We start from the raw sequence: 19,303 nt of genomic DNA on the forward strand, positions 1-19,303 counted from the left end.
TTGCAAGGTTCATGTAGTATGACTACTATCGGGCCAACTATGTATTTATGTAGCTAGCTTGTTTACGTCCAGTATTCAGATGTAAATATCAACACAATTGCTAATGTAAGAGGATGTTATTGTTGGCAAAGTGATGCCAAGTAAATGCAGGATATTGTTGCATCAGTAAATATAAAAAAGATATTTAGAAAATGAAAAAGTTAAACTATAAAGTTCTCCCCAAATTTAGTCCCACTAAACTATTGTTAAAAATTTTTATGGAGTTTTACTCAGAAAAGCTTTTATACAATATACTTAATATTTTCCTTATTTAAATCATTATCAAGTGAAGTTAAAAAAATATATACTTCTTAAGCTCTCAATTCAAAAATCGTAACTATCGAAGAAATAAATATTAAATTCCTCTCAGCTGTGATGCCAGTGATTTGACAGCAGTGAGATGATTTTTCAAATAGAGTCGTAGGGATTAAGCTTTTATTGAAGTGTCACAGTGATAGACAGTTGTGGACATAGTAGCAATTTGTGCAGTTTATAGAGAGATCAGGAAAGTGACAACACTTGACACTCAAGGAATTTAGAATTCTGTTTTTTCTTCAGATCAGACACAAACTACCCTTATAAAATGTGACGGAAAAAAAAATCTCAATGAAAACATTCCTGAGCTTTTATTCGGGTTCAGAGAAGGCGATAGATGGAGACCTTTTGTGCAATTAGCAATTAGCCTTGTGAAATAATTAAAATGAGAAGCAAAAGGTTGGATGAGTCATTTATATTAAGAATAATATCAATTGAGCGACAGTCATGGGAAAATGCTCATAAAAGGCCACAAACTTTGTGTTTCCGTCTAAACATTCTCTCTGTCAGAAATATATGTGAAACAGGTGAATGGAAAAAGGGAAGTGCAATGTGTGCCTATTTAATCTTGTCACACATCAGCGATTTGGGGATTTGTTTTGGCAAGCACCCAAAATCTACCTTCCAACCGTCTGTTTCAGTGCAAGGTCTCAAAATTCCTCACATGCCCACTTGACAGTAAACAGATGGCTCCTTAACAGAAAACACTGTTGCGACTTTCAACTCGTCCCATCAGGGGTCACAGAGTCACTCAAATGATTTGTTGGGCAGGTTTATTTTTATTTTATTTTTTACTCCACACTCAACCCAATGTTTCATTTAATACTGAATTTATATGCTTTTCTTTTTTCTATTAGAGTTTCAAACCAATCAATTTTATGATTATCTGCACTCTGCATTTTGCTGACCAGCCTATGCCTTAAGGTAACAAAAGTAAAATAATTCAGCTTGCTGACTCTAATTAAAAAAAAAAAAAAAAAAGGAGGAAGATGGCATGCAATTATAGACCAGAATAAAACATCTTTGTGTCCATTCAACTAACGGAACCTTTTAATAGGGGCTAGGAAGTGATTTAGAAGTTGGCACGTCTGGCTCTCTTGCAGACTTGTTTTTTTTAATTCCACATACAGTGGCATGAACAACTATTTCAAATATTTTTTTTTGTAGCCGCCTCTCACTGTTGGATGCAGTTTGCTGCTCCCCACTGCCCAATCTGTTCTTTATCTCTCCCCCGAGGTTGACCACCGGTAATAAGGCAACATTGTTTTTTTAGATTGTTTTTGCCCTTTATCTGCACACAATATTGAGCATAATGAAAGTTCTCTAATTTTCTGCTCGTAAAAATAATATTTCCCAATCTTACACTCTTAACATATTTGCATGTTTGCAACTACAGTTGGTGCAATTTCTAATATAAATGCGTATGGTTTGAAGTATTCATCATGCTGAGGTCATCAAATTACTTTTTCAGTGTCAGTCTGCAATGAGATTATCCAGCATCAGTCTTCAGTGAGACTAATTTACATGTCGAGATAAAGGACTGATAGTGTTTGCATGTTTTCCCATTCAGTTAACAGAGGCATTCACATTGACTCTAATTAAACCACAACAAAGCTCTCAATGGAACAAAAAGATTAAAATTGTCATTTAAATCTTCTTATGTTAAATTTATAGCCACTACTTTGATGAGCACACATATCCTGAAACAAATGACTGCATCATTATTGATCGTCCAGATCGATTCTCACTTTGTCTTTTGTCGGAGCAATTCGAAAATAATACAACTGAGCCATAGTCGACATTCTTTACACGTCGATGCTTTTTAAATTACATTTGAGTAATATAGGATACAGATAAGTGAGGTTTTGGAGGATAGGCAATCAAGATCCAACTGGGACTTTGGTACTCAAACTAGCCAGGAAGAAGCAGCGAGAGAGGAAAAATAGATCAAACACATATGGAAAAGTGGTACTTCAGCAGAAGTAAAGTAAGACTCCTTTACCATGGGGATATCGTTAAAACCCTTTCCACTCCTTAGGTCTTATTAATCTAGCTGCTCGTCCCCGTCTTTGAAAAAAGATATTCCTGGGAGACTTTAAGATATCCATAAACACTTTTAAATAAAATCAAAGCGATTTTATCTCGGATTTTACTTGACAAACCAAAGCTATGGAGGTCAGCTCTTGCAGAGCACACTGAACTGAAATGAATAAATCTGATGGATTGATGTGGCTCTAGCTATGTAAATACAAGATTTAAAAATATAATATCATGCACGTATGGAGGTAGACAAATTTAATCAGCCCGATAAATTCGGCCGTTTTGCTCTTTATACTAATAGAAGAAATAAATATGAAATCCCAGCAGCTCCGGTGACCCCTGATATAATTATAAATAATAAAAACAATTTCAATATTTCAAATGTCATGCTAGATGCAAAGTGCTGAGCAATCGAGTTAGTGAGGACTCATTTGTTATTTATTGCACATGGAACATGAGGATCACAATTTCTTTCATTTGGGAAAAGACCAATGAGTCAACAGCAACAACTGCAGTTTGCACGCTATAAAAACCTAACTTTGATAAGCTGAACTTTTCGCACACCTCCAGGCCAAGAAAGTGTCGGCAGATAAGAGCTCAAACCAATTAACATCAACATCAACACGCTAGCTGGGTAGCCACCACCTGGGACTGTTTCCAATGGCACCAATCACTCCACAGCAGGATGCTGACAGTGAAAATTGAAAGTGTCTTCCTGTGCGATTCCACTGACAATCAAAGAGTCTCGAGGTTCTGCACGAAGAGATGTGAGCGACTCAGAGGGCAGACTCGCATTACGATATAGATAAGATTGGAGCCGATGTGGAGCAACCCCTGGGACGGGGGAAGCGTTAATTTATAAAATAGCTATCTTGTTTTCTGATGGGATTAGCATCTTGCTTGACAAAGTTTTTTTTCAGAATGGATGTTTCACGGAAGATATAGATTTAGCTATCTATTTAAATTCTGATGGAGGATGTGACTTTTAAACTCAATTTTCTCACCAGTAGAGCGTATTTATATGATATGCTTAACTGCACTGACAACAAATACAACTGTCTAGAAATTTCAAGAGGATATTAGAGGCAAGCCAAACGTAGCATTTTTTTGTACTTATTTACCAAACCAATATTAAAACACAGCCTAGTTTTAAAATTGATTTAGTCATAATGATGCGTAGCGATAACATGTACATGAAACGTTTGGGAGGAAAGATTCATTGTTTAATCTGAGCTCAGCGAAGTCATACGTCCAACCCTCCAAGCAATCAAAGATTAATGAGCACATTACCTTTTCAAGTTTCGACACATTTGGGATGAGAAATGACGTGGGCCGAGCAAAACTGCAAAACATGCAGTGTAAATTCTAACAACACTTGGAATTTAGAATCTACACATTGATACCTGTTTAAAAAAGGAGGATTTTATCTCTTGGCTTCAGTGCCACAATTTGGCTTGGCTTGATGATTGGAAATTATTTTCTTCCTCCTGTTCCTAATTACGCCCTACAGGGGACAACATCTGAACAGCCTGACAGGCTTTTCAGTAAAGTTAATATAATGGAAACAAGCTGTTTATCGTGATCATTGCCTGTAGCTTCACAGTGAGGAGTAATATACAAATCAAACATCAACAACTCATTGGCTAATTGTTGACTAGTTCTGGCCCAAATACCGGACATAAAGCCTCGAAAAAGGTTTGAATTTACCTTTTCATTTCACATGAGTGTACAACTATCGTTGGAGTTGGTCTGGTTTTGGCTGGGTTGGATGTTTGAATATAATTCGAACAAAATTAATTCTTCAACGTGGGCTTAGTTGTAAACAAGAAAAAAAGAAGTGACAAGCTTTTTACCATAATTTTCCTTTGATTAATTTTAGTTTAGAAGTTTCCATTTTAGTCTTCATTCTAATTTTCCCTTTAATTGAATATATTTTATTAGTGTCCATTTTGGGCTTTGTTGCTAATTCCCCTTTAATTGATTACATTATCTAAGTTTCCATTTTGGTCTTCAGGGCAAATTTTCCCTGACTATTTCCCTGAAATTTTGACTATTTTATAAGTTTCTATTATGGGCTTCATTACAATTCTCCCTTCAATTGATTGTATTTTACAATTTTCCATTTTGTGTGTCGCAATGATTCTCGGAACTAATTTGTTGCAGGCTTTTTCTATTTTCTGCTTTTACATGTTGCTTTTGAAACCTGCACTCACACAAGCCACTATCCGATGTAATATGTCAAAAGAAGGGCAGACAGCGTGGTATATTTAATTTAGAAATTCCATTCCATTTCCTCACAACATTATCAGCTCTACATGGGCCATTGAACCCCCGTAATAGGCAACACCAGAGTTTTCGACTGTCATCTTTGTCAACCATCCCGGGTTGAGGATGAAGTCATAAATGTGTTTTTTTTGCGATATCATTTTGGGTTTTAGGTTGTCTGTAAATATTTATTTATTTATTCATTCTGGTTAACACTGGCACATCTATTCCATTACTTCCCAAGCCGAAGGACACATCACTAATGTGTGGAATCATTATCCTTGCCAACAGATTGTATTTCTGTTTCCTGTAATGTCATCTGCATCTCCCCGGGGGTGACACTGCACTCCCACTTTTAACTAACGAAGGAGGAAACTATATGACACTTTGACATGTTCTTTAATTTACTTTGGGGTTTTTTCCCATATTAACGTCGGTGGAAATGTTAATGAAGTGCATTCAAGTTTTAAGAGTTTAACCACTTTCAAAACTACAATTGCGGCTTTATATATACAATATATATATTCCTAGGACAAAAGGGACATTTTGTGCACTCAATTTCACAAAGGAGACTCAGAGGGACAATTTTGTCAATACTTTAGAAGTTATTTGCATTCACGGGTGACCTTGTTGTGTGTAGCCACTTTCTTTCTGCTCCCATTGCGTCTACACAAATGTTTTCCATATTTTCACAAATGCGGGGGAGTAAAAACCATTCGTCAAATGTCTGCATAAACCGTAAGCTCGTCAAAACAAACACAAACTGGCATTCTCAGCTCACAAATGTGCTGAAAAGTCTGTTTATCATTTACTCTGGAGCAAGTCAAGTTGTAAACTGTAAGGGAACTTTATGAGCGTTACCCAGAAATCTGATGTTTTCTCAATCTAATGTCTGTATGGCGTGCACACAATAATGACCTTTTTTTTCCCACAATTTGCAAAATAAGATCATATTTATGTTGGTGAAACATGATTAATACATGCAACCAATGTCCCTTGTTTTGTTTGGTTTGAAAGAAAGCAGATCCAGGTTGACCTATGTTTCTCTTTTTCCATTCAGAATTGGAACCGATTGAACGGCTCGAATCAGACGCCCTAGTTGCATCCCGAGGACAAAACACGGGTACAACTAAAAGATTATGGAACACCTACAATCTATCAAAGTTCATTTGTTCATTTTCCTGATATAAACAATATTAATGCTAGCTCAAAAATAGCTGCCTGTCCGCTGACGTATTGTTTTGTTAACATTGTGGCTGTTATGATTTGCTTTTCAGTGGGGTGCATTCAGAATATCAACAATAAACAGCTACTGGATTCTTGTTCAAATGATGCACTGTTTGCAACTGAATCTCGATACATGGCCGGCATCCGCATGTACTATTATTGCACAGTGTGGGATATTATATTTACTGAACAAAAGCTGCAATTAAAGTTTCAATCACAACTGTTTTGGTGAACTGGAACGACCCCAAGCAGGAGGGAACAAGTCACATACAAGGATTTAGCATAATTCAGACTACAATCAAGCAGCTGTCTAGTTTAGCCTGTGGGCACCTTTTACCAGGGTTGCCTTATATGTAAAATGCAAAAAAAAATATGCATGCATACGGTACGTGAATGCATTTTTATATACATGTACAGAATCAGAGAATAAAAAAAGGAAAAATAAGACCGACATGTTTTTATTTTAGCAGAATTTGAAGTCTTCTGCGTATCACAAATGAGTGGAGGAAAAAAAAAAAAGCATTAGTCCATCACGAAAATCAAATCATTTAAAAAGTTCTCAATGTTCCTTTTTCAGGAACAGCCTGCACGATGATTTTATACTCAAGAGTATACAGATGAGGACAGGGTATGACTTGCAGGAAATCAGAGAGGGATTGTTGAACATGATGATTGGATATACAACATGGATCATCGTGACTCCAGTACGCGATCATTTGCTTTCTGCAAACAAAATAAGGACAACTATTTGTGTGCCTCTAGCTGGTTCTTTTAATTCTATTTTTAAAATTATATAATATATAGAAATATAGTTTAAAATATTAGTTTTATTTAGTTCATTTTCGTAAATCAAGTCTGATGCAACATAGATGTTGCTTGAGGAAGAAATTGAGCCCAAAATGAAAAAATTATATTCTATGCACGTTAGATCTTCTGAAGACACCTCACTTCCTTACATGTGCATTTTTTTTCCCCTCCCCCTAAATCGGTCATGTGATGTTCTCCAGCTCTATGGATAACTCCAGGTATGATTCCCGAAAAATGCAGAGGTGACATATTATGATTTATGGACGGTACCTGACTTTTTCATTTCTTTGGGACCAATTATTCCATTGACTTGAAAAGCTGTATCGTACACGTAGGGAAAAAGGGGCAAGTATAAAAAAAATCCGAGAAAGGAATATTGTCTGTGAAACACAATTTCACTGCTTTTCCTGAATCCTCCTGTTTTCATAGGTTTATATATTTACAAATGTGAAACCAGTAAAACCAACCACACCATGTGACAGGAAATGGTGAACATAACGAATATGAGAGTTACGCATCTAGCCCAAAAAGTGAAACTCTTTGCAAAAACACAATAAGGCTCACCTTCTGGTTTGAAAAGCATGTCACAGGGGAATCTGATTCAAGCAAGAGATACAAGCAGGCCACAAAGGACGAAATGGGTGTGATTTAGAGGCCAATTATTCTGCACCCAACTGAATGGCGGTATTTCACCTGCTCAAGACTTGTGCTGAATACCAAAAAGGAGAGAAATAATAAGAGGGATATAAGTACACAATACAGGAATGCAGCAGTCCTGCAGACTGACTATCACATTAGGGGAAAAATGTGACCTTTTTAGTCAGGCAAAAATTATGGATTCAAAAAGGTATGGCCAGTAATAAATCACAATATTTTCAACTTATTTACATGCACCACAGATGCTAGTTATCTATATAGTCACTATATATGTTAAAAATGATTAAATCTGTTTACCACATTCCCGAAGGTTGATAAATAGAACTTAATTTACTCATGGATGCCAAGAAGGAGCAATTAACTTGGCTTTGTGTAACTTCAATTAACACCCATCGTGAAAAAAAAAAAAAAAGAAAAAAGATGTGACCATTTCGGAACTACTAGCTGGGCACATTGAATTTAAGCTCCACCCACATCATTTTAAAAAGAATGACCGGTACGCCACAAGGCTGTGATCAAAGATGATGAATGTATTTACGTTACGGGATGAAGCAAAATATCACAACACCTTCTGACAAAATCACTATTAAAGATGATGAGAGCAGATGACAAGGGGAGAAATGATGAATTGCACACAGAGTTGAAAAGGAGGAGAGGAGTAAACAACAGATGAGCTGAACGACTGCAATATCCCTCTTTAATTCATCATGGAAAATTAAGCACATGGTGTTCATGGAGGTCTCAAGGGCGTTGCTCATATTTTATGTTTAGTGTGTAGTGAATACAAAATTTATCCCAACAGTCCTGTCTTATGTCGAAAAAAAAAATGGAGGCGTTCAATCAACTGTGTTGTTGTAAAACCTCCTTTTTAAGCACCTCTACTTGACAGACAGACATAAAAACAAAGTAGTTAGTTTGTTTGTTTGCCGAAGTAGCATCGTGCCACTGCAAGATCGTATCCTGCTTAGCTACACACCAAGTGATGCAAATTCTAGCAAATGCCCAAACAAACTAAAATGAGAGCAGACAGCCAACCAAAAGCAGATGGCTAATTAAATGAAAACGTGACTAAGTCGGACAAACTCAGGAAATGTTAATGTTTTTTTCTGGACCAGTGTGCTCGTGTTGGTGGTGGTGAGGGTGTGCCTTTGGTGTTTATTTAAAAGCCTTGAATCTTTAACAGTCAACTATTTAATTTATTTTAATCTTCTTACCACCCCAGGCAAGATATTTGATGCTATGAAGCCAACAACAAAATAAAGAATAGTTTATTTTATAGTGGAGTTAAATCAGTATTAGATAGCATATCAAAACAAAAATTGCTCACTACTTTGTTTTTTAATTTCATGGCTTGGGTCTTCACTTGTCTTCAACCATGTCCAAAATCAGTCTTCAATAATAAATTGGTAAAACAAGGCCCCAAAATGCATTGTAACCACTACCTTCGTAATTATAATAATAATACGTGCCCACTCCTGCACTGATCTAAAGCATTCTGATTGAATGTCCTCTGGAACTCTGGAGAGAACACTTGTCCAATCTGCCACGGCCACCAACGTTCTCTAAAGATGACTGGCATCCAGGTTTCAGCCATAGAAATTCTTGACAACACATGAAAAGCATGTCAGACCTTGAGCAGAACATGAGAAGCACGAGGGACCCATCAGAACATGGCTGCCGGGAGAGAATATACCGGCACCCGTGGTAGATCATGAGCTGTACTGCAGAGCACCTTTGAGCCTCCAGGACACAGCAGCCACGGAGAAGCCATTTACCCCCACGCCCCGTCACGGATACCGTGACAAACCGTGCAATTTTTTTTTTTGCAAGATTTGATTATGGGTGAAAAAAGGTCCAAATCCCCTGAGCAGACTATTTGCCAGGCTGAGGCTGCCGTTGCTGCCGGGAACGTAATGTCAACTCAGCATTCGCAAGAAGAATTGGAAGGCCAGGTTGGAATTTACAGAAAATTACAGCGACAAACCTCAAGGATTCCAGCACAAAGTTTTAAGAACTGACAAGAAACAAGTTGGAAAGAAATAGAAAGGTTAAATTTTGCAGCAAGAAAAGATCTAATTCCAAACATTCACTTTTATCAAGCATGTCTCGGGCTTGCAGTGCATCTTTTGATACGGCTAGCCTCGTTAAACCTTGCGGTTGCAAATATGATGGCAGCAACAGAAGCTCTGCAAAAAGAAAGAAAGAAAAAAAACAGGCAAACAATTAACATCCTGGGAGATGCAAAAAAGCTTAAACTAGATTCTGTGTTTAGATCATATTCAGTTTTATTAAGATGACATGTTTAACATGTTGCCTAACATAAAGGTCCATTTGAATTTAATATGTGTGAGACACAACTGACAGGAGATCACCGTCAAGCTTGCTCGCCTTTCTAACATACCTGCGTGTTCCGCCAGACGTCCAGACGTTAGCCAGGTGGCTGAAAGACCCCAGCTGTGAAATGCTCAACTGACATTACCGTCATCTATTGGCTAAAGACCAGCAGAAGCTTGTTCCACATCAGCAAAGGCTAACCTGGGGCAGATGCCTCTCAACCCTGTTTGATGGGCGACACGGTTCCAGCCATGAAAGTCCTTCTTGGGTCATAAATCTTATTTTAAAGCTCATTTGAAAGGGGAACGGGCATGTAAATATGTATATTATGTTTAATCTTCTTTAGCGTAGGTATAAAATTAAATTTGTATCATTATAAACCCGATTCTTCTCCCCTTGTCATCATTTTGTTATGCAAAAAAAACTTCTAATATTGTGCATGATTGCTTTTACTTATTTTGTATTTATTTTTCTTGTGAACAAGGCAGAAATATGAAGAACGGACGGCCATGTGTTTATCTGTTGTATTCAATATTTTTGCTGTCTACTTTGACTCCTCCTGAGCTGCCACCAACGTAATTGTTTGACATGCTTCAGAGAAATGGCAGCTCGTCAAGAAAGGAGGCTAGCTTTGAAAGGGACAAAGATATATATATATATATATATATATTGTGATAAAAATAGTTCAAAATATCTCTATATCTATTTTTACATGAGCAGGATAAATGATATACTGTTATTGACGAGTAGAATTAATTAATTCATGTCTGAATGAATTAAAGTTGTATTTTGTGGAATTCACATTTTCAATTCCTTCCTTGATTTTATGTACACACACACACACACACACACACACACACACAACACACACACAAAACTCCTTGAAGCTCTCTAGGTGCCATTTTTTGTATTCCTGCAGGCCTTGCACATTTTGTTGCTGAATACTGTATGCATAATTTCTGTAATGACACACTTGTTTGAGCAGATAGTGTTATCTTGAGAAACCAGTGATACAGACTAATTTGAATAAGTTAATGCCCAGGCATAGTTGTAGAGTATCAATCGAAGCCCCCCTGCCTCCCCGCCTCTCCCCTTCTACCCCACAGAGACACACTGTGGATTCTTTATTCCTCAGCTTTAACTTAATCGATATTCTAACTACACAGCAGAAATTAGGCTATTGATATTTTGGACCACAATACGACATTTGTAGATGTCGCTTTATACCCAGGTACAACTTTGATTTGATTGAGCTTAACCTCCTGTGATCAGGAGACGAGCGTTTAGCGAACTGTGCACCTGCAAAAACAGCTGAAATATATTTTTTTTCTTTGTGGCTTTACACTTGACCAGAAGACTTGTGATCTATCTTAGTCTTCGTCTATGAGTATGTCACTACAGAACTATTAGAGATAAATCAGAAGTGAGAGGCCCTGAAATGGAACAATGCTCTATAACTCATTTAATGAAAGAAGAAATTGGTCTTGCGAGGAATTTATTGCATCTAAGGGTCAGCCTCTACTTTGTTGTGCACTAGTTAATGACTCCCACGGCGAATACTTAACAGAGACACTGATCTCTGGACACGGAAACATTGAGAGGTCAATTTTATTTCATGGAAGAAAAAAACAAAATACAATTAAAAGCATGGTTCATGTTAGATTAGACCCAACGGGAAGCAAGATCCCATGAGGAGAACCTAAACTTATATTAAAGAAATTCGCACTAGGTGTTTATGCAGCAAAAATATGGAAAAGAAACGGTCAAATAATTGTACATTTTCCAGGAAACATAAATGCCACCAAAAGCACCGTACCCGGATGATACATAAGTTGCAAATAATAATTAGCTTTCTACAACTGTGTGCGCCGAAGGGAAAAATGGGAAAAATGCATCCTAAACAACAAGCAAAAACTCACACAAGGAGGAATTTTGTGATAAGTAACCGACCTGAAGCTGTCCTCTAAGGGACAGGCACTGTTACAAATCTTTTAGAATTACATGCTGTTCCTTCAAGCAGACATCACTTGGGGCATGTACTGTGAAGTGAGCACAACAGATCTTGGCAAACCTTTTGTTCGCTGGCTTGATAAACACGCGCGTGCCTCCTAGTGCACTCACACACACAAATATAATAAATTAAAAAAATAAAATAAAAATTACACACAAACAGTATTTCAGTCATAGTTTGTTCTCTTCATCAACATTTTCATAAGATACTATTATCAATATATACTGTAAAAATGCACTCAGACACTTTCTCTCCATCCATCCATCCATCCATCCATCCATCCATCCATCCATCCATCCATCCATCCATCCATCACAGGCTATTAAAAATCTTCTGCAGCGAGTCCAAACGAAAGACCACGTTCACAATAGTAGCTAAACTCCAACAACCCTTTAGGTTGTCTCCTGGATTATATACCAGCTTTGTTCTAAATCAGAGGTTGATCAAATCAATGTTCTTAAAATATAATCAATCAAATAAATCCATTTGTTTTTAGCTCAGTGAGTCTAAACTTGGAACCTTTTATCTAATACTCAAAGCCCGACCTCTGACATGAAAACAAATTTTACAGAACCACCTAAATCAAAGATTTTCCAACAGCTTGGAGGTCACAATATGACCTTGCATTTATTTTATTATGTCTGTACCTGAGATTTGTAACCGTTACACTGCATGCCAAGACAGCGGAACTCTCAGCGCAGAAGTACAACACAAAAACACAATGATGCAAACTCTTCATTAACCCACTTGAAAAATTATTATGGTTCAATAAAAATCCCTGCAGACACATCATTTGTCAAATTTATCTTGGGCAAATAAAAACAGTGGCTTTATAGTCAGCCAACACAAATCACGCAGTGGTCATTATTATAAAAAGTATTTTCAGTCCCCGCTTATGACTGCCAAGCTTCCCCTAGGAGCACCAAAGAATATGGATGGCAAAGCACTTCTCCTTAATCAAGGAGCTTCAGGAATATTCATTAGTGTTTGCTGCAGGTCAAGAGTGATATCCTCGGAACCCAAGTGCTTGCTGCTTGCATTTGTCACCTAACTGCAAAAGGAAATGACAACATGCAATCCCCACAGAGATAAAGAAAAACAAATTCACATAAGCCACAGCCTCCATTTCTCAAGCACTTGCTCGCTCCTCGTAAGTTGTCTTCACCATGTCTTTAAGAGAGCTTACATTAGCCTGCATATCACAACATTCGGTCGTTCGATTAAAATTCAGACAATAATTCCCCCCCGGCCATAGTGACTGCCAAATATTGTTGTGGTCACTCATGTGGAGTATTATTTAAAGGGACTCTTACTTGTTTAGGTTTTAATATTCATGGCCTATCTTGTCTCACTTCAGTGGATATGTCCGCTTAAGAGCGCCCCAGTGCAGAGGGAAAATCGTATTATAAAAATTCTGCATCACTCACAATTGGATTACAACCACCTGCATTTTGCTCATACTAATTTTCTCATTTAAATTAATCTACAATGTACATTTATAAAAACAGCTCGTGTTGCTGCTTGAACCTTTCTACGGAAATTGTAGCCGTGCATTCATTGATGCCAGCGGTGATGAATTCCTTGATGGAAGTCTCCGAGTTCTTGTTACAACTTCAAAGTTACCCGACTTAAGTGTCATCAATCTCACGTGCAGTATTGTAAACCAGCTCACGTTTCTGCCATGCAGTGATGCCGATAATAGACGCTATAAATACCACAGTAATGCTCACAAGGAATTTAAATTCGTCTATTCAACTTGGTTCACGGCGTTTGAGTTTCACATTGACAACCGGTTAGTCACCGGGCTAGCTATCAACAAATAAATTACAAATGCAAAAGGCAGCCACAGCTCAAGATATTGACTCAGTCTTCACTAATTCATGTTCTCGTCTCTATTTTCACTTCGCAATCTGCCTGCATGCTTTTTTCTTCATTATTCCATTTGTTCCCCTTCACACACCGCCAACTTGCTCATCCCTCCCCTCCTTGCCGGCACTCCACACCATCTCGGCCACTTGCCAGCATCAGAGCCCCGTTGAATCGAATCCAATATTCTCGGTCAGGGGTGGACGCTGTTCTACAGTATGTACCGCGATCCAGTGGGAGACAAAGAAACAGCTAATTGATTCACCCTTGAGCTCTCCGAGATGGGCCAATTCAGTTCTATTACTGCAATCATTGCTAGCATGATCTCCGAGGTCACGCAATATATGAATGACAAAGTGATTCGTCTGGATTAGATAAAAGTTTTTCAAAAGCACTCTAAGCTTGGATCCCAATGGCGTGGATAAATGAGACATAATTACCATTACTGGGCACAAGGGCTGGATAGATTGTCTGGAGATGACATGAATGTAGATGGACTTACTCCACTGAATGTGAATGTGCATCATGTAAAAAAAATAAAAAGACATCACATCGATGAGGGACAGGAAATCGACATGTGTGCTAGCTTTAGACATGCACTGAATTACAATGCATGTTATTAATATGTTGGCGACTTCACACGCTGACTCAATAACATTTTAGAGGGCGTTGTAAAATGGTAAGGTCACAACACAGGGGATCCAAAGTGCAGAAGTAAAAAATTAAAAAATTGGGCGAGCCTTGCTCACCTGCAACTTTATGGCAATTGGCCATACGTCTCAACCTTGCAAAGGAACACGACCTTTCCTCCAAAAATAATGTGTCAAAGTGTGCCAAGGTAGAAGCTAGCCTACCTGGTCTGTTCTGCCATCTAGTGCTTACAAACCCAAACAGTCATTAAACAATCAGATTGTATGATCATCACAAATATTTACCTTTTGAAACAGATTGGCTGGTGCCTGATGATGACGCGAGGGATCAATTCCTTAATTTCAACAAATGTCCTGTAATCCTTTGTCCTAGGGTCGGGAACCCGACGAGATCCACATCCTGTTTCCCATCACTCCTTGCTACAACTCACCTGGTTCTAATGATCACCTCATCAGCAAGCTCTGTATGCAATGCAATTGTTGCCATCGAGCAAGCAAAACATGGGCTGGAAGATAAACACTGGACTGTTCTCCAATTGCAGAGCACCCGTTTCACACACGCACCACTTGTCGATTTAGAGTTTTCAATCAACCATGTGGGAGGAAACCAAAGAAAATTCACATTGACCGAAAACAAAGGCCGGAACAGAGACTCGAACACTGGACCTCAAAAGTGTGACATGGATGCACTAACTACTCATCCACCGTGCTAAACTGACAGATAACCTGTTATAATTAGTGCAATGGAGTTAAAAATGTTTCGTGAAACCAAAAATGAACTAACATCAGTTCATGAGTGAATTTTACCAGCCAAGTCATTAGCACACAGTAGGCTACTGCCATTGTTTGCCTCTGACCTTTTTATATACAGACCCCCCAAGGAAAAAAATCGATCCTCTGCACTGATGTTATCTAGAGTGTCTTTGAGTTACAGCATGATTGGAGCTTTTTCACTTTTACAAATTGGTATGGACAATTTTAGGAGAAAAGTAGTTGAAGTAATGAAAGGGGTGAGCTCTTTAATAACTTGAAAACTGTTCTTCTCCGTGGTTATCGGGGACTGTGAGCTTGAATGTATTGACACAATTAATTTGAGAGAACATCAAACATTGTAAGCATAGTTATTTGTCTTCACGGCAAAAGCAGAAAGAAGCCAGCTCGACAAGATAGAAATCATCAGGCCAGGTTATTTTACTTGTCAAGTGCTCCTAACAATGTAAGTGGTGATGATGTGTGTATAAATACTGCTATCTAGTGGTTTATTCTAGAAGTACTTTAGGAGCATTCCAGCAGCCACCATTTCTGATACCGCTTGACCTCTTAAGGCTTGCTGGTGAACTCCAGCCCATCTCGATTGATTGGGACCAGAGACATGATATTGAAGAGCTTGTAATGATATTAAATGACAAATAATGATCTTGAATGACAGTGTTAAAAATGCATGCATTGAATGATGTGGAACAATAATGAACAATATCTCATTTTATGGAATTGGGTTAAAAAAATGACACACTCCAGGAGAAGATTGTATCAACAATATTTTATTCTCTACAAGTTCCACTGTTATGTTTCCTATTTGACATTTCAAACCAACAGTAAGAACAAATTGATTTCTTTACATATTTACAAATTGGTTTGGTCATTATTCACTCTAACACCTCAACGCTAGGTCATGGACACGGGATATCTGTCGTTTAGTCACCGTTTGCCCTATTTCGATTTTCAAGGTGGCCATTGTCCCTTGAATAATAAGAACAGAACCCTGAGAGCACGTCTCAGTGTTAACAACCACGGTGAGGGGACATTGGCTGAGATGCTGAGAAAATCTTAATGAACTTCATTTGGAAACACTGACAGGTAAATAAGAAAGGATGTGTGCGTTTGTCATTTTTGGAACCGTTTAGTTTGGATGTGTTTGAGTAGCATAAGCAAGTTTAAAGAGAAGTGACATGTGCGATGAGTCCAACTTTGTTCTAATACTTTTGTCCATGTTGGCCATACACAATATTAGACGAGCTAATAAACTAATCAAATAATCCATCTGAACTTTTCCATCTTTTTTTTCCTTTGAGTGAAGAATGGCACCGATTTATATACATTAAATATAAACAGAATTATAAAAGTCAGATTTAGTTTCAACCCAATGTAAATAGGTCTTAGACGATGACACATGAAGATGACAGTGGCTCACCTGTTTCCAGGACAACAAGAGATTGCATTTCCCGACTGCAAATGTATCCAGGAAACGGGAATACAAATAAAAACATGAATTCTTTCGTCAAATTGCGGAATACATTTTTTTGCCAGAAGACAATATTGCATTAGGTTAACACACAAGAAATGTCAAAGCTGAGTTCCTTTGCTGAAGATTTGGTTAAAAATCGAAACCTATATTTCTGCCATATACAGCGTAAACATATTGGGTTTACCTGCCTTGTGAACAAAAAATGTCAATTTCCTGGAGGAAAATAAAGCAAGAAATTAAACAAATAAAACATCCCTTCAGTGAATCAGCAGGATTTTTTTCCGGTGCCTCCGACCACACAGAATGTTAAGACACGAGTCAAATTCAAATGATTTCTTTGATTCTAGCCTAAAGTTGTAGTTACAATATGTACAGTAAAAAATAACAGTAATTGCTTCCTTTGTAAAGTGTGGGGGTAGAAATTATGTTTTAAATATATATTTGTAAATTTTACTAAGCATTAATCAAATAAAAAAATATTTCCAACAAGCAGCACAGAGGTGACAAATCAAATTAGGACAACAGTGAAGTTAAAAAAAAAAAAAATGCACCTGCATTTTTTTTTTCTCTCAAAAAAAAAATATATATATATATATAAGACAACAGAAAAATAGAGATGCATCCTTTGAACAGTGACATTATGTAAAGAGTTGTATGGGTATAAAGCATTTCACCAATCAGACCGTTCTGGTAGGCTGTCTAAATTGTTCTAAAAAGTGCTTAAACACAATAAAAACTTTTATTTGATAACATATTCTGTATTATGCAACATTTTGCATCTATAAAGCCTGTCATTATCATTTTCTTTCTCTAAGGCCATTGCAGTCGTATCATTCTTGTTTATGTTCATCCAACATTCACTTTTTCAATGCATTACTATCAACATCATCCTCCGATCCCAATTTTTTGAATTTGTCAAACATCAATTGTGGCCATAAAATATCCTTCAACACATGCATTTATGAAGGAATTTGAGATGACCCCTATCCAACCACGGAGTGCCGCCACTCTGAGCTTGAAATGCCTGCATGGTTTTGTGGGAAAACAAAACCATCCAACAACAAAAAAAAAAATTTGATGATTTAATTCCAGTCTTCTACTTCCAAATAAAAAGGTAGGATCATTTTAATAAATAAATTGGCATTGTAAAAATCCTACTTTGTTTTTAGAATAAAAAAAAAAAAGAACAGCACACAGTAGAGAAAGACACAGTTGAAGTATTCAAATAAAGGGCAGCAGGCTGTTTCAGCCCATATTCAGTTTGGTTTTCATCATTGGATTTTAAAAAGCAACCAAAAACTATGTAAGTCCTGTTTTCAAGGAGAAGTTTTCAGACCAGGGAGCCCGCTCTGCTTTGAGCGGGCACCATGACGGGCACCGCCCCCATCCGCTCCAGCGTGGCCTGGCTCACGGCGTACGAGTGCGTATGCTGCCCGTGCGCGGGCGTCACCACTGGCTTTAGGCTCACGGAGCCGTTGCTGCGCGCCATGGTGGGGGGAGATGGGGCTGAGTTTGTCGTGACCACCAGGGTCTTGGGTGGCGGGAGTGTGTGGCTGCCGTTGGCAAAGGTGGAACTTGTTGTCGTCGCAGGCTGAGCGTGACGAGACAACGGGGCCGAGCCCGGTGCCGTGACCGCTTGGCCGTGCCCGTGGCCCGGATTCTGGGACTGTCTGTGCCCGTGTGCGCCATGGACAGCTGTGGCGAAGGTCTGTCGCGTGTCTCCGTTGTACCGTGTGTATGAGTTGGTGTCATAGTTGGGTTTGGGGTTGTGCCAGTAGCGACTGTTGTAGGTGTTGGTGGAGGTCAAGGTGTCGTTCTCTGAGGATGAGGCATCGGCATGGAACGCTTTCACCGATGACGACCTCTTTGGGGGGAGGTCGTCTTCCCTGTGGAGATGATCGAGTGAGAAGTCTGTCATGTTGGATATTTACTTGAAAAATTCCTTCGAGAGAATCTCAAACAATAAATTGTTACAATTCTCCAAAGAAATAAAAAAAATATTGATTAACCTGATCTCATTAGGTATCTCCTCCTCCTCGTATTTATTCTTATTCTTCCAGTAGTAGAGGGTGACCACCACTAACAGGCAGCAGATGATGAGTGCCAGCACTCCAGTTGCAATGGTACCGGCTATCAGGCCCACACTCTGAGGTTGGGCTAAAAAATGTTGGAGAAATTTAAAAAGTAATAATAATATTCTGATATTGTACATTACAATGTGTGGGTGGGTCATAAGAACACTTATATTTGAAATTACCTAAAACTTACTCCGTACTGGAGTACCAGTATTTTTTTTCAGTGGTGCTTTTTACTTTTATTTGAGTCATATCATTGTGTGAAGGCGAAGTAGCATTAGTACAAATTTAGACCATTGCTCTGCTTGTCATGCTTCGGCAAAACCGAAAAAAACCAAAACATTACATTCCTCGCTGTCAAGTAATGCTACCTCTTTGACCCAATCTCTTCATTTTGGTCTGATTGTGTCAATCACACCAAGTTTTGACATGACGGATGAGTGATTCTTGCAACTTTGCTTGGTTTCATACCAGTTTGACAAATGTCACAGAGAGGTTTTTTTTAACTGTACAGCTCATGAGTGAAATGTTTATAAATAGCAGTCGTGCCATGCAGCAAGTTTGTGTCAGAACGGTGTGTTTGGAGCACTTACGCGGAACAACCTGAAGATTGAGCAGGCATGTGCTCTTGCCAATGGCATTGGTGGACGTGCACTGGTAGAGTCCTGAGGTACTGGTGCTGATGTTTCTCAGCGTCACAGTGCCCTGCATCTGGTCTGTGAGACGCACGCACACAGATTGTGTTGTAAATCAAAAACACAAAATCCCAGCA

The 19,303-nt window shown here is 38.3% G+C and overlaps 1 protein-coding gene across 2 annotated transcripts in view; it reads right to left on the bottom strand.

Annotated features, from left to right (window-relative positions):
- Nucleotides 1–15,736: 15,736 nt before the first annotated feature.
- Nucleotides 15,737–19,303, bottom strand: part of igsf11 (immunoglobulin superfamily member 11) — a 51,726-nt gene continuing 48,159 nt past the window's right edge. For both annotated transcript variants that reach the window (XM_061281833.1, XM_061281832.1), the window contains 3 exons: nucleotides 19,125–19,247; nucleotides 18,466–18,613; nucleotides 15,737–18,342 (listed from right to left, as the gene is read on the bottom strand). In XM_061281833.1, coding sequence (XP_061137817.1) covers nucleotides 17,787–18,342; nucleotides 18,466–18,613; nucleotides 19,125–19,247 — 827 coding nt within the window. In that variant the 3' untranslated portion in view covers nucleotides 15,737–17,786. The remainder of the gene's footprint in view (nucleotides 18,343–18,465; nucleotides 18,614–19,124; nucleotides 19,248–19,303) is intronic.

The sequence above is a fragment of the Syngnathus typhle genome, linkage group LG6 (assembly GCF_033458585.1).
Source record: "Syngnathus typhle isolate RoL2023-S1 ecotype Sweden linkage group LG6, RoL_Styp_1.0, whole genome shotgun sequence".
Taxonomy (NCBI): Eukaryota; Metazoa; Chordata; class Actinopteri; order Syngnathiformes; family Syngnathidae; genus Syngnathus; species Syngnathus typhle.